Source organism: Protobothrops mucrosquamatus, unplaced genomic scaffold, assembly GCF_001527695.2.
Source record: "Protobothrops mucrosquamatus isolate PMUCROS unplaced genomic scaffold, P.Mucros_1.0 scaffold36, whole genome shotgun sequence".
Lineage (NCBI taxonomy): Eukaryota > Metazoa > Chordata > Lepidosauria > Squamata > Viperidae > Protobothrops > Protobothrops mucrosquamatus.
The window spans coordinates 856945-868891 of NW_015386420.1; the positions used below are offsets into that span (position 1 = coordinate 856945).

At 36.0% G+C, this 11947-nt stretch overlaps 1 protein-coding gene across 1 annotated transcript in view; it reads right to left on the reverse strand.

Annotated features, from left to right (window-relative positions):
* The window catches only part of MYOF (myoferlin), a 109827-nt gene that overhangs the window by 4262 nt on the left and 93618 nt on the right, over positions 1-11947 (reverse strand). The window contains exons 42-51 of the mRNA XM_015811292.1: positions 10568-10723; positions 9647-9738; positions 8631-8801; positions 6109-6257; positions 4292-4431; positions 3328-3416; positions 3027-3122; positions 2511-2652; positions 620-719; positions 313-506 (exon numbers count right to left, since the gene is read on the reverse strand). Coding sequence (XP_015666778.1) covers positions 313-506; positions 620-719; positions 2511-2652; positions 3027-3122; positions 3328-3416; positions 4292-4431; positions 6109-6257; positions 8631-8801; positions 9647-9738; positions 10568-10723 — 1329 coding nt within the window. The remainder of the gene's footprint in view (positions 1-312; positions 507-619; positions 720-2510; positions 2653-3026; positions 3123-3327; positions 3417-4291; positions 4432-6108; positions 6258-8630; positions 8802-9646; positions 9739-10567; positions 10724-11947) is intronic.

An 11947-nucleotide genomic window follows, 5' to 3' on the forward strand; every position in this document is an offset into this window, starting at 1 on the left:
AGAGAGAGAGAGAGAGAGAGAGAGAGAGAGAGAGAGAGAGAGAGAGAGAGAGAGAGAGATGAATTATAGCCGCCCTTGTCTTGCTTTAGGTTTGGACCCGAGGATTTCTAACTTGAGAAGGCTCAAATCTAAAGCAAGACAAGGCCTGCTGCAAATCACTTGTCCCTGTGTTGAGTTATCCCGCATTGAGTTGTTTTGAGTTGGCTACAGAAAGTTGTTCTGTGGTGTATTAGCCATGGTGAGTTGGCCATAGTGATGTGTCCCATTCTGAAATGAAAACCTAAGGATTAAGGAGTATTAACAGAAACTTACAGCCAAAACACGGGAACCATCTTTTTCGACATAGCATGGCCACCACCCCCTCATGGATTTTTGCTCAAAGAGTGAAGCAGTCTTAACATTCTTCATCAAGTTCATTGGCTTATATTCTGGAATCATGTCTAAACTGCATTTTTGTGAAACCTTTGCTGGCACCACGGTGTTATGCAAATCAAGTTCAACAAAACCTAAAGGAAAAGCGAAGAGGCAGGAAAAGAGAACATTGTTATTATCTCAGGATATTTCGGCACACAAAACTTCAGGGCATAACTTTCCCTATCCCAAAATACTTTATACATACCCAGATAATCATCCAAAGAAAATTTATCATTATCCCATATCTGAAGAAGCAGCTTGGGTGGAATTCTGAATTCAGTATTGTCAAGACTCCAGAAGTGTTCCTAAGAGCCAGAATCAGAACAGAAGGAATTTATAATGTATTTCCCTCATCATCTTTGCAAACGTGCTCTTAGCCTCACCCATCTACCACTTTCTATCAGCAGCACTTCAGTTCTGACTGAAGAAAAGCTACAGAGATTAAAGAAGATCAACTAGCTTCAGTTCTCTGTATTTCAAGCCAGTGATACTCTGACCACTGAAAGCTGGTTAAACACTTTGCATTCAAGGAACATACACATAAACTAGATTCAGTCAATCTTGTACAAACAAATTCTTGACAACTTATTTTTTCTGCTGTGAACCTGTGACAATGCTGCATGATCCTGGGAAAACATAAATCTGTGTTGCAGATAGGTGCCACATGTGTGACCCTTTTTGCCTTCTAATTTAAGTGTGGAACCTATTAGGGATTAGGAGCAATTCTATGATTTGGGCTTGGTAAATCACTAACAATCTATGTTGAACTGTGTTAAACTTTCAGCACACTATGTGGTCCCATGCATCAGTTGCATCCCCTGCATTTTGCAAAATTATGCAAAACAGAATGAAAATTAGGAGGAGGGCTCCTTTCTGTGACACCCCCCTGCCCCAATCTGGGTTACATCCTTTGTAGTTCATGGAAAAGATTTTGAAGGCTCAATTGTTCTGACTCATTTAAAAATCTTTGATTATGTTTTACTCAGTCTTTTTAATTTGAATTGAATATAGCTTTTCATTGTTTTCAATATCTGGCAATGCTTTTTGTCATTTCAATTTTTTGTAAAAACATTTGCCTGAAAAATTGAACTTTCCTTCTATTTTCATTGCTACAGTAAAAAAAAGGAGAGAAAGCATTTTTATAGATACAGAAATAAATATTAGCTAATAAGGTTTCCCACTGTTCCACCCATGCTGGCAGAGGAGGCATCCTATGGGCTCCGTTGGCCCAATTATTCTGGCAGGCAGGGTCCAAAAGAAGCGCCTTCTCTGCCATTGCACCTGCTCTGTGGAACATCTTGCCCCCCCCCCAATTGTGATGTCAGCCTCAATCCACTGACCTTCCGCAACAGCCTAACGACTGGCTCTGCCAGCTACTTTGGGGCTCTAATGGGGGAACATCACAGTGGAAGTGATTGATTTACAACAGATTCCTCCCCCCCATCCTGCCCCCGGCCTCCCCATCTTTAATTGGATTGTAATGTTTCGCTTGTTTTAATTCATTTATGTTTTTAGTGTATATATATTTATCATTTATGATTGTAAGCGCTCAGAGTTACCTTGTGGAAAGATGAGCAACCAAATTTTTTTATAAATAAATAAGGTGGGATGGGTACTTGCTGCAATCACAGGAAACACTGCCCGCTGACAGGCATAATCAGTCTTAAAGTGACTTGTCTTATATTTCTAGGCTATTATCTTGCACCATGTAATAACTTTCAAATGAGACATTACATGACAAGCATACTTGACTGTTGTTGTTTTAAATGAAAAGTGGGCATGGAAGATGAAAGCCTTTAGTGAAAAAACAGCAAAGGGAAGAGCTGTGTTCCTTTCTTTTCTCTTTCCTAATCAAAATTGCCCTTCCCATACACCATCTCCTTGCTTTTCCTTCCTTAGGGAAAAATATTAATTCATAATTCTTTTTTTCCATGGATGAAGAAGTGGTTGAGTACACCGGAGAAGCAGCACAAGCTAAAAGTATCCCATACAGATCTGTGTACAATGGTTTTCACAGTTTCATTAAAACAAATACGAGCTTATAGGCTCATTCTTGTGTGCATTAGTTATTGCAAAGTTGTCCTTAGTGTCCATACCTTTTTTGAAACTGTACAGAGTTGTTCCGCTGGAAAATAATCAAAAGGAAAAATAAATCTCCAGTTGAAATTCCCTTCCCCATCAAGGGACCTATAATGGACATCTGTTTTCTGTTTGTGCTCTTCGTGGCCAGGCATCCACCTGAAAGGCAGAAACAAGCGGATTGGGCTGTGTAGTCTATGGAACTGACCAATCTAGTATTTTTCAATCTTGGCAACTTTAAGATGTGTGGACTTCAATTCCCAGTTCTCCATGCTGGTGGGGAAACTTTGGGAGATAAGGTCCACACATCTGAAACTTGTCAAGATTAAGAACACTGGACTGTTCTTTCTAATCTAAGAACACTGTACAGCCTTGCATCCAAATTTATGCTTTTTGACAATGGGCCAAATGATGGAATGTGAATGTTGCATGATATTCATTCCAATACTTCCAAACAGGGCAAGGTGACCAGGTTCAGTAACACTAAATAATACTTTCCTATTTTCAACAAGTCTTGCCAAAGTCATTGTTACCCTTTAACGTAGATGTCACTCATTTCTTCTCCTGTTATGCTTTTCTCATCCAGAATGACATCCTTGGTGTTCCAAATTATCACCCGTAGTTCATACCTGTAATGCAAGTAATGGAAAGAATAAAGTGGTAAGGCTTAATGCTCTTATATTTGCTTCCCTCTGAATTAATCGATGGTGACAAGGGGCAATAGCAGAGAACAGAATGCAAGGCGAACTTCTTATTCGTCTTGAAAGGATTTGAAAGGATCAGTATTTCTGGGCACGAAATAGCGTGCTACAAACTTCAGCCAAGCTTACTCACTTTTTAGCCTTGCGAGGAGTGATGTTAAAAGGAGGACCTGGAGGGCCCAAGCTTTTGGGAAAAACATCCACCCACATTTGAAGCTTTCCCTGTATCAGTAAGATAATGATCATGTCAGACTTTATTTTAAATAAAGAAGAAAAGAAAACCCATCTCTTAACCTATCAGTATTCTAATTTGATGATATGACCTGGATGCAACTCTCCTAAGAATTCACTCTGCATACCCAGATCATATTTGGCTGGATTGTGCTAAACAGGGGTTCCACCTAATTCTTTTATTTTCAAAGGACAAACTATGATTAAAATTAACAGGTTTTTCAAAAGCATTTTGCAGTATAATGCAGGAGAGTAGGGAACAGCGCTTCTAAGAAAAGAAAACCATTCATAGGACATACGCCAAACAGCCCTTTAGACTCTGATTCATAATAACAAGTCATAATAAAATGCACAGTGGGATGGCTTTGAAATTACATTCATTTTAGGTGTCAGAAGCATCCTTCACATGGTACTTCCCATAATGATAATCTGATGATTATTATATATTTCTACTATTTTTAATTGTGTGTGCTATATTTCACTGTAAGAATTATTTTAAAAAATAGCATTACAAGGTGTGTGCATATTACCTTCTAATGCAGGTCTCCCTAGCTGAATGAAACAAAGTAATCATAATACAATATGTGGTATCAAGTGTTATGTAGTCAGCTACATCAGAAAAAGCACATGGCAGGAGACCATGTTATGGAACACAACTTATTTATTTAATTTACATGCTGTGTTTCCTAATGGACTTTTCCTAGACATATACCTGAATATCCCTAAAAAATTATCATATCCCTATATTACTGACAAAAAAAGGATGCAAGAATAGAAAAGTACTTAACTATTGTAGGAATCATTTTGTATCTAGCTATTTCATGGATTTCATTCTCATGAACAGAAAGAAAAAAAAATTGTAATACCTGTGGAAGGTTGGGCTGGAAAGTACTGTACAGGGTTCTGGTTTCCACATGCTCAGGCACCAAGCCCTGAGTTCTGAGAATGTAAAGAGCCAGTCTTTCTTCTCCAGGTCCCAGATGCTCATGCAATGTTTTGTTTACCTCTGAAATCAAGTGAATCAATGAAAATCACAAGAACCTCACTACAGATCATTGAAAGTAGACATTTCCAGCTGCTGTCAACCTTTCTAAATAGACCAGACAGGAAACATGATCAGATAAGCTAATTCTACCTTATTTGTAAGAGTACATTTACAGAATCTTGCAAATCTGAAAGTACAAATCTCCTGCTATCTCCTTAAAGGCCTGGAAAGCTAGGGAGGGTCTCTTCTGAGTCTCTTTCTCCACCCATTATACAGCTGTGGGCTATGCACTCTCTTACTTGACCTTTCCCTAGTAATCCTTTCTTTGCCTTGTCTCTCAAGGTCTTTCTCACATACCACTGCATCTACATATTGGTTTCAGAATATATCTACATGGGATGCCTTAAATCTAAAATATATGGGATTCAAATTTTTGACACATTTTATGTAACACCAACAAAGGAGAACATTTGTAGCTCAGGGTTGAAATGAGGGGTCCTTGGTGCTCTCTAAGCTTGCTTGTTTTCTTCAGACGTTTCATTACCCAAATTAGGCAACATCATTAGTGCTAATAAGGAGTGCTGTTTGCTGTCAATTTATATTCTAGTGACTTGCCATGTAGTATTGGTGGGCGTGGTCTTAGAGATTCTTTGGTTAGGCTGTTTACTGTTGACTTCTTTGGCAGTTTCTTGATTGGGGCATTGTTTACTTGACTGTTGGTCTGATATTAATCTTGGAGTTAATCTATGCTGATGTAGGTGGTGATTGTTGGTGGAGAAGTGCCTGGGTCTTTTTGTTCCCTTTTTGGCTTGTTGATTGTCTCTTTTGCATAGTCTATAGATGTTGTTAATGCCTATGTGTCTATTGGTGGCTAATTTGTCAGAGTGCCAGGCTTCTAGAAATTCCCTGGTGTTTTGGGACTTGGCTTGCTCTAGGATGGTCACATTTTCCGAATTAAAACTATGGTTAAGTCTGTCTATATGTTGTATATGAAAGAGTTTTCATTATGTCTTCTAACTGCTAGTTGGTGTTCATGGATGCGTTCTGCCAGTCTTCTGCCTGTTTGTTCTACATAATGGCAAAGAAGTCAACAGTAAACAGCCCAAACAAAGAATCTCTAAAATCGCCCCCACCAAAACTGACAGGGCAAGCTACTAGAATATAAACAGACAGCAAACCACACTTCACACTGATAATGTTTCCTAGTTTGGTTAATGAAACGTCTGCAAGAAAACAAGCAAGTTTAGAGAGCACCAAGGACCCCTTACATTTTATGTAAACATTTTTTTCACTTTTCCCTAGTGTACAAGAGAAAAGTCCATTGAGCATTGCTGAGTTGGCATCCCAAATCACAGCCTCTTATGCAGTATATGAGTAGTCATTGTTTAGCAATGTCCTCATTTAGCAACTGTTCATAATTATGACAATGATGACAAGGTAACTTTGTGATCAGTGCTTGCATTTACAATATTCACAAGTCTGTAAAGCAAAGGAAAACTGAAATAAAATAATAATTACTGTCACAATTTCACTTAGCCACCACTTTACTTAACAACCAAGTTGCTAGTCTCATTTGTGACTGCTAAACTAGGACTATCCATAAATGCAACTCTACAATCCACATTGATACAGTTAAAAGCATAATGGAGATTTTACAAATATGAATCAGTAACACTCAGTAAATAGACCAGGATTTACCAAATTCTTCCAAAGTATAGTCCCTTCCTCCATAACTAACTCTTTTTCCATTTTCAGAAAGGACTGGAGTACGATGGCCTTTAACTCTGGCATGATTTTGCAAAAGTTGTGTTGGTTTTAATTGATCTCTCCAAGTATTGATACCTGAACTTTATAGAAAACAAAACACATTTTGGAATAAATGCATTATAGTTTCGGACATGCATACTTTGGTTACTCTTAGATGTGACTGATGTAAAATTCTACTGCTTGCAAAAAAAAAAAGGTAGGTAGGTGGAAGGAAGAAAAAGAAAAAAAAGCGGTACCATCAACCCGACAAATAATGTAAGATTTAAAATAAAAAAACTCCTAAAAACCATTTTTAGTTTTTTTAAAATTCATTTTTCAAGAAACGTAGAGAAGCAATGATGCATATATGGAATTACTCAAAAAGATTTTCTATTGATTTCAACAAGGGAGCTTTTCTAAATTAAATTCCAAAGGAGTTTGTAAATGAAATTTCTTGGAAAACACTGTTTGAGTTTACAGAATTGTAGTGTAAATGTTTAGTTGGTGATAGTTTAGATTAAAAAAAAACTAATTAATTGTGGTTTTCAAGTTGTTTCCGTATCTCTGTTTTTTTTAAAAAAATAACTTATTAAAAATTACAATCGCAAAAACTAATGGAAACTAATAAAAAAGAGAGTAACTTGATTTGTTTTAATTTTGTCTTTGTCTCTTCTCACAAAATTCTTCAAAGCTTAAACAAGCCTTTTTTGTAAATCCAAATTGGAAGATTATGCAGATCATTCTTTCTGTTTGTTATCTGGATACACCTTTTAATTATGAAGTTTCTTTTGTATGGCCAATGTAACATGTTTTTCCATATCTTTCTTGTAGCCGGAGATTTTAAAATCCACTTTCAACTCAGTCTCAATCTTTTCAGATAAAATTTTATTGTTCGTCCATAACATTTTAAAAATATAATCTATCTACAAAGGCAGCAACTCTTAAAATTAACATTTCTGTCTATTACTCAAAATATCCTTCAGTATGTCTAATGGTAAGATATTTTGCTTCATTCTATACCTGTAAGACAAATTTAAGTGTTCTTCTCCTTTAATTGTAATCTTTAATTGATAGGTGTCAAACTCGCCATGTCACGTGATGTGTCGTGATGTATCGTGACTTTTTTTGTATTGCCAGAGCTGGGGTGGGTATGGCCTCTATATGGTGCAACCGGCCCACGGGCCGGCAGTTTGCACCCCTGCTCTAGTGTCCAATTTTCAAAGTCTTATTATGGTTTTTTTTAAGAATTCAAAACAAAAGCATTTTCCCATAGGAAAGATTCTTAAAATTAATTCCAAAATCTTACTTCAAATTTATCTGGACTCTTGCTTGTAACTTTCTAAAATCAAAGTTTTAATTATCCTGTTTATTACAAAAATTAAATCTTTAAACTCTGGTTTTATATGACAATTGGCAATTTAACAAAGAAATACAATGATAAATTTATCTATGAAGGTCTATCAGAAACAAGACAATGCTTTTAATAACATTGTTTTTTTAATGATGTTGGGATGGTACTCTTTTTATCAGCTTTTATTGCTTGTATGGGGTAAGGGCTAAATAGATCAGGATAAATTCACACCCATTTATCTGCTTCCTGCTTTGTGGTTTTCTTCCTTTTGGATTTTTAATATAGAAATATCATTTTATACACACACACACACACACACAAACCTTTGTGTAGGAGAACTGTAGGAGAAGTCGTTTCAGGAAGGGTTTTTTGGGGTATGATCATATAGGACATATTTATTTGTTCCCACCCAAGGTCACATGGAAAGATATTATGTAAAGGGGCAAAAGACAGTGACATTATAAGATAACTTTGAAAAGAGAGTTCTTAGATTTGGACAGGGGCAATTTAGTATCAGGGAAAAGCTAGCAAAAGAAAGATCAGACTTGAAAACTCAGTATGAGATTGCGTAGAAAAACATTCCAGAAAAAAAATCCCTCCCAATGCATTCCTATGAAAGAGGCATTTGCAAAGAACATTGCTGGTCAGCTCTCCTAACATCACTTCCATCTGATGCACAGCAGAGGGCATGCAGTTCATACTATGCTTCCTAGTGAATATATACATACGGTAGAAACACATAAATGCAACACAAGAACAAAAGACACATAGAAATAAAAGATGCTATGCTGTTATATTGAAGAAAATACAGATGCTACTGGAGTCTGAAAGAAGTTGGAAAGAATTCCAGAAGTTATACACTACATTTTTTCCATATCTTGTTATAGTTTAAAAGAAATAAGTACAATTCCAATCATACTACACATCTTTAAAAAATCAAATAAGAGAAAGATAAATGCTAACCCACCTAATTTTTTATGAATAAATCACTCAGATCTATTGGATAATTGACTGACTAGTGTGTCAGTCAATCACATTCTAGGTGGCTTATGCCATAGGATTAAGCCAGGATTTGGTTTTTAGCAGGACCCACGGAAGACTAATTGGGATAGGAAAGACTTACATGCAATATTGTTGTGGTATCCCACAATGAGATCCAAAGCGGGAGAGGAATCTGTTTTCCAGATCAATTGTAGTTTCACCAACTTTTTCATCTCGAGTCATCAGATCATAGTCATAGACAGAAATTTTCAAATCCTTCTCTTGAGGCAAGAAGCAGCTCAGTTCATACATTCTAAATGAAGACATGGCTAGTAAATTTTAGTTCCAGAAAAGTGCTATTCAAAAGCTAAACAAAGCTCACTAACATATAATTAGCACTGCTCACATAACTGAGTAGTTTGAAGAACTGTTATTTGAAACAAAAGAGTAATATTGATGGTTTTCCAGTAGTTGAAGGGCAAGGATATAGATTTATTCTACATAATGTCCAAAGGAAGGACAAGAACTGAAGCTTTATAGAGGAAATCCAAACTCAGAATCAGGAGAACTATTAGTGAGAAAGCAGTGAGAAAAACTGCTCTTGAATATATGGGTCCTGCACTACTGGACGTTTACAAGCAAAGTTGGATTGCCACCTGTCTGGAAAATTGTAAGAATCCCTGCCTTAGGAAAGGGGTTGGATTAGAAGATTTCCAAGGTTCCTTGAAAACCTTATGATTCTATGAAAAATACTTCTTATGTTATCAGAGTGTGCAGATATACCTCATTTGTTAAATCAATTAAATTTTCCATTGTTTTCCAAAATCTTTAATTGCACTTCCAGAATATTTGTTTCAGAGTACCTCTACAGGTATCAGAAGAACATTTTAAACAAGGGAACTTTTGCTCATTTGGGAACAATTCTATTCTATCACAATTATTCTCTGAGTTTTAATCCAACTAAGGATCTTCTCTAGCTAAAATAAACAGAAACGACAGAAAAAAACCAGAAAATATGTCACACACACCCTCTACCTATTTTTGCATATATGAAAATAAATTCACAATTATTTCTTTTACTATTTTAATAGAATGATCCCAAGCTGGTATTCTGTATACAAGTTATAATTACAAGGGAAGGAGGAACATTTTAATTACCTGCCAAAAATTGGATTCAGCGTATTGGGAATGTAATGATCTCTATCCTCAACAATTTTTTTCCCTAAGCTGATCTTAATGTAAGGATCACACTATTTGGAAACAAATAAACAAAAAAGTTGTTAGTGTTAATAATAATGTTAATAATGTTAAAAATATATTAACATTCATTGCTTGACTGATCAAAAATAGATTATAAATGTTAAATTCATAGCTGTTGAGGACAGAGAAAAATTCTAAATTTCCACAGATTTCAATCAAGATGGTGGCTATGTTCTCAAATCCTTTCAATTAATTGCCAGGGATTTACTTGTGTTGCACTTAATTGCTCCATTAAGGCATTAATTACAAAAACTTTATCTTATTCGTTTCCTCCAAATCATTATGAGACAGATCACGATGAATGGCATTTTACAGAAACCTCTAGTGAAACTCATTTATTGAGGAACACTTCATATCATTGTATATTTATTCATTCCTGTCAATTACATTCCAACTCATCATTTCCCAGTTAATGAACCGCAATGCTTTAATCCAGGGGTCCCCAATTCCTGGTCCACAGACCAGTACCATTCCACACACCGGTACCAGTCCACGGCCTGTTGGGAACCAAATGGCATGTGAGTCCATGAAACGTCATTTGCATATGTGCGGGATCTAGTTTGCATGCATAAGACTATTCCCAATGCACACGCACACACGCTGCCAGCGGTGTTTGGAGCCAGAAAGGTTGGGGCTACTGCTTTAATCCAGTGTTTCTCAACCTCAACAGCTTTAGGATGTCTGGACTCTAACTCCCATAATTGTCCAGCCAGCATGCTAACTGAAGAGCTCTGGGAATTGAAGTCCAGACATCTTAACCTTCCTGAGATTGAGAAACACTACTCTAATCAGTACTATTGGCTGGAGACAATAACTTACCAGTCCATTATTATCCTTAGGTTGGAGTTCTAAGCCTCGTACTACATAAATCCGTACAATACACTCCTGAGGCCCACTGTCTGGTAACTCACGAAACTGCCGAGGAGGAGTTGGTACAGTTGGATCATCCGGTAATGTGTAGATCCGGAAAGAGCCCTAATAAATCACATGAATACTAGTAAATAATCCAAAACACATCTTATTACAAGCAAGGAAGGTATGAAAATATATATTTCATTTATTTATTCACTTATTAAAATGGTATCCATTCATAATATATAATTATACTTCATTATTTTCATTAAAAAGTATTTGTTTGCAAGATTTGACTTGATCTATTTGTATTGTTTTGAATACAAAATATGAATTCATTTTGATTAACATTTTGCACTGAGAAAGTATGACTTTGGAAATATTAGTTTCTATAAGCTGAACATTAGAACATATTTGGATAACTTTCTTTTTCTTGATTGATGCTGCAATGAAGGTGTAGAATAAAAACACTGCATTCATTTGATAATCAATATTTCAATCAATATTCAGAGGAACAGATACTCTCTCTATCACATATGTGAAACATACTTTTTCCTGAAATCTTTCCTTTTTGCAAGATTTAGAAGATTTCAATCAAATTCCTGGGAAATGGAGGATGAAGCTGCATTTGAGTTGGGATAACATCTCCCCAGTAACTCTATTAGCCATCTAAAGTCTAACTGGGAGAGTTCAAAAGGGAAAAAAAGCTGAGGATTTTGCTTGAGAGGGTTTTATTTAAAAAGAAATAGCTAATAAGTAATCCAGTTTAGTTAGAATACTACATTAGAATTTGATCTTCATTTGTGTCTACAGGTATGTGTTTTAGTTAAATCTTTTTGCCCTACACAAAAAGAACATATCTACTTGCTGCCAAGAAGCTTATTTCATTTTTTATTAACTTCATGTGAGCTGAAATTAGGGCATATATTTTGTAAATAAGGACAACATAGGTTGTGGCAGTTCTGTTTCTTTCATGAACCAAGTTAGGTATGAGGATGCCAAAGGAAGATATGGGGTGACGGCAGTAACTACCAAACAACTATTCCTGTGTAGGATATTTTATTTATTTATTTATTTATTTTATTATTTTAATTTGTATACCGCCCTTCTCCCATAGGACTCAGGGCGGTTCACAGCATATTAAAAATAAATAATATACACAAAATACAAAAAAATTACAAAATACAAAAATACAAAAATACAGAAAATAAACCCCGATAAAAGCCGAATTAAAACCAAATATTACAAGCTGTGTTTCCAATTAAAATACTTTTAAAATTATCCCTACCTAAAATCCTCCCTAGGTCAGGCCCGCTTGCTGAAAAAGCCATGTCTTGAGGGCGCGGC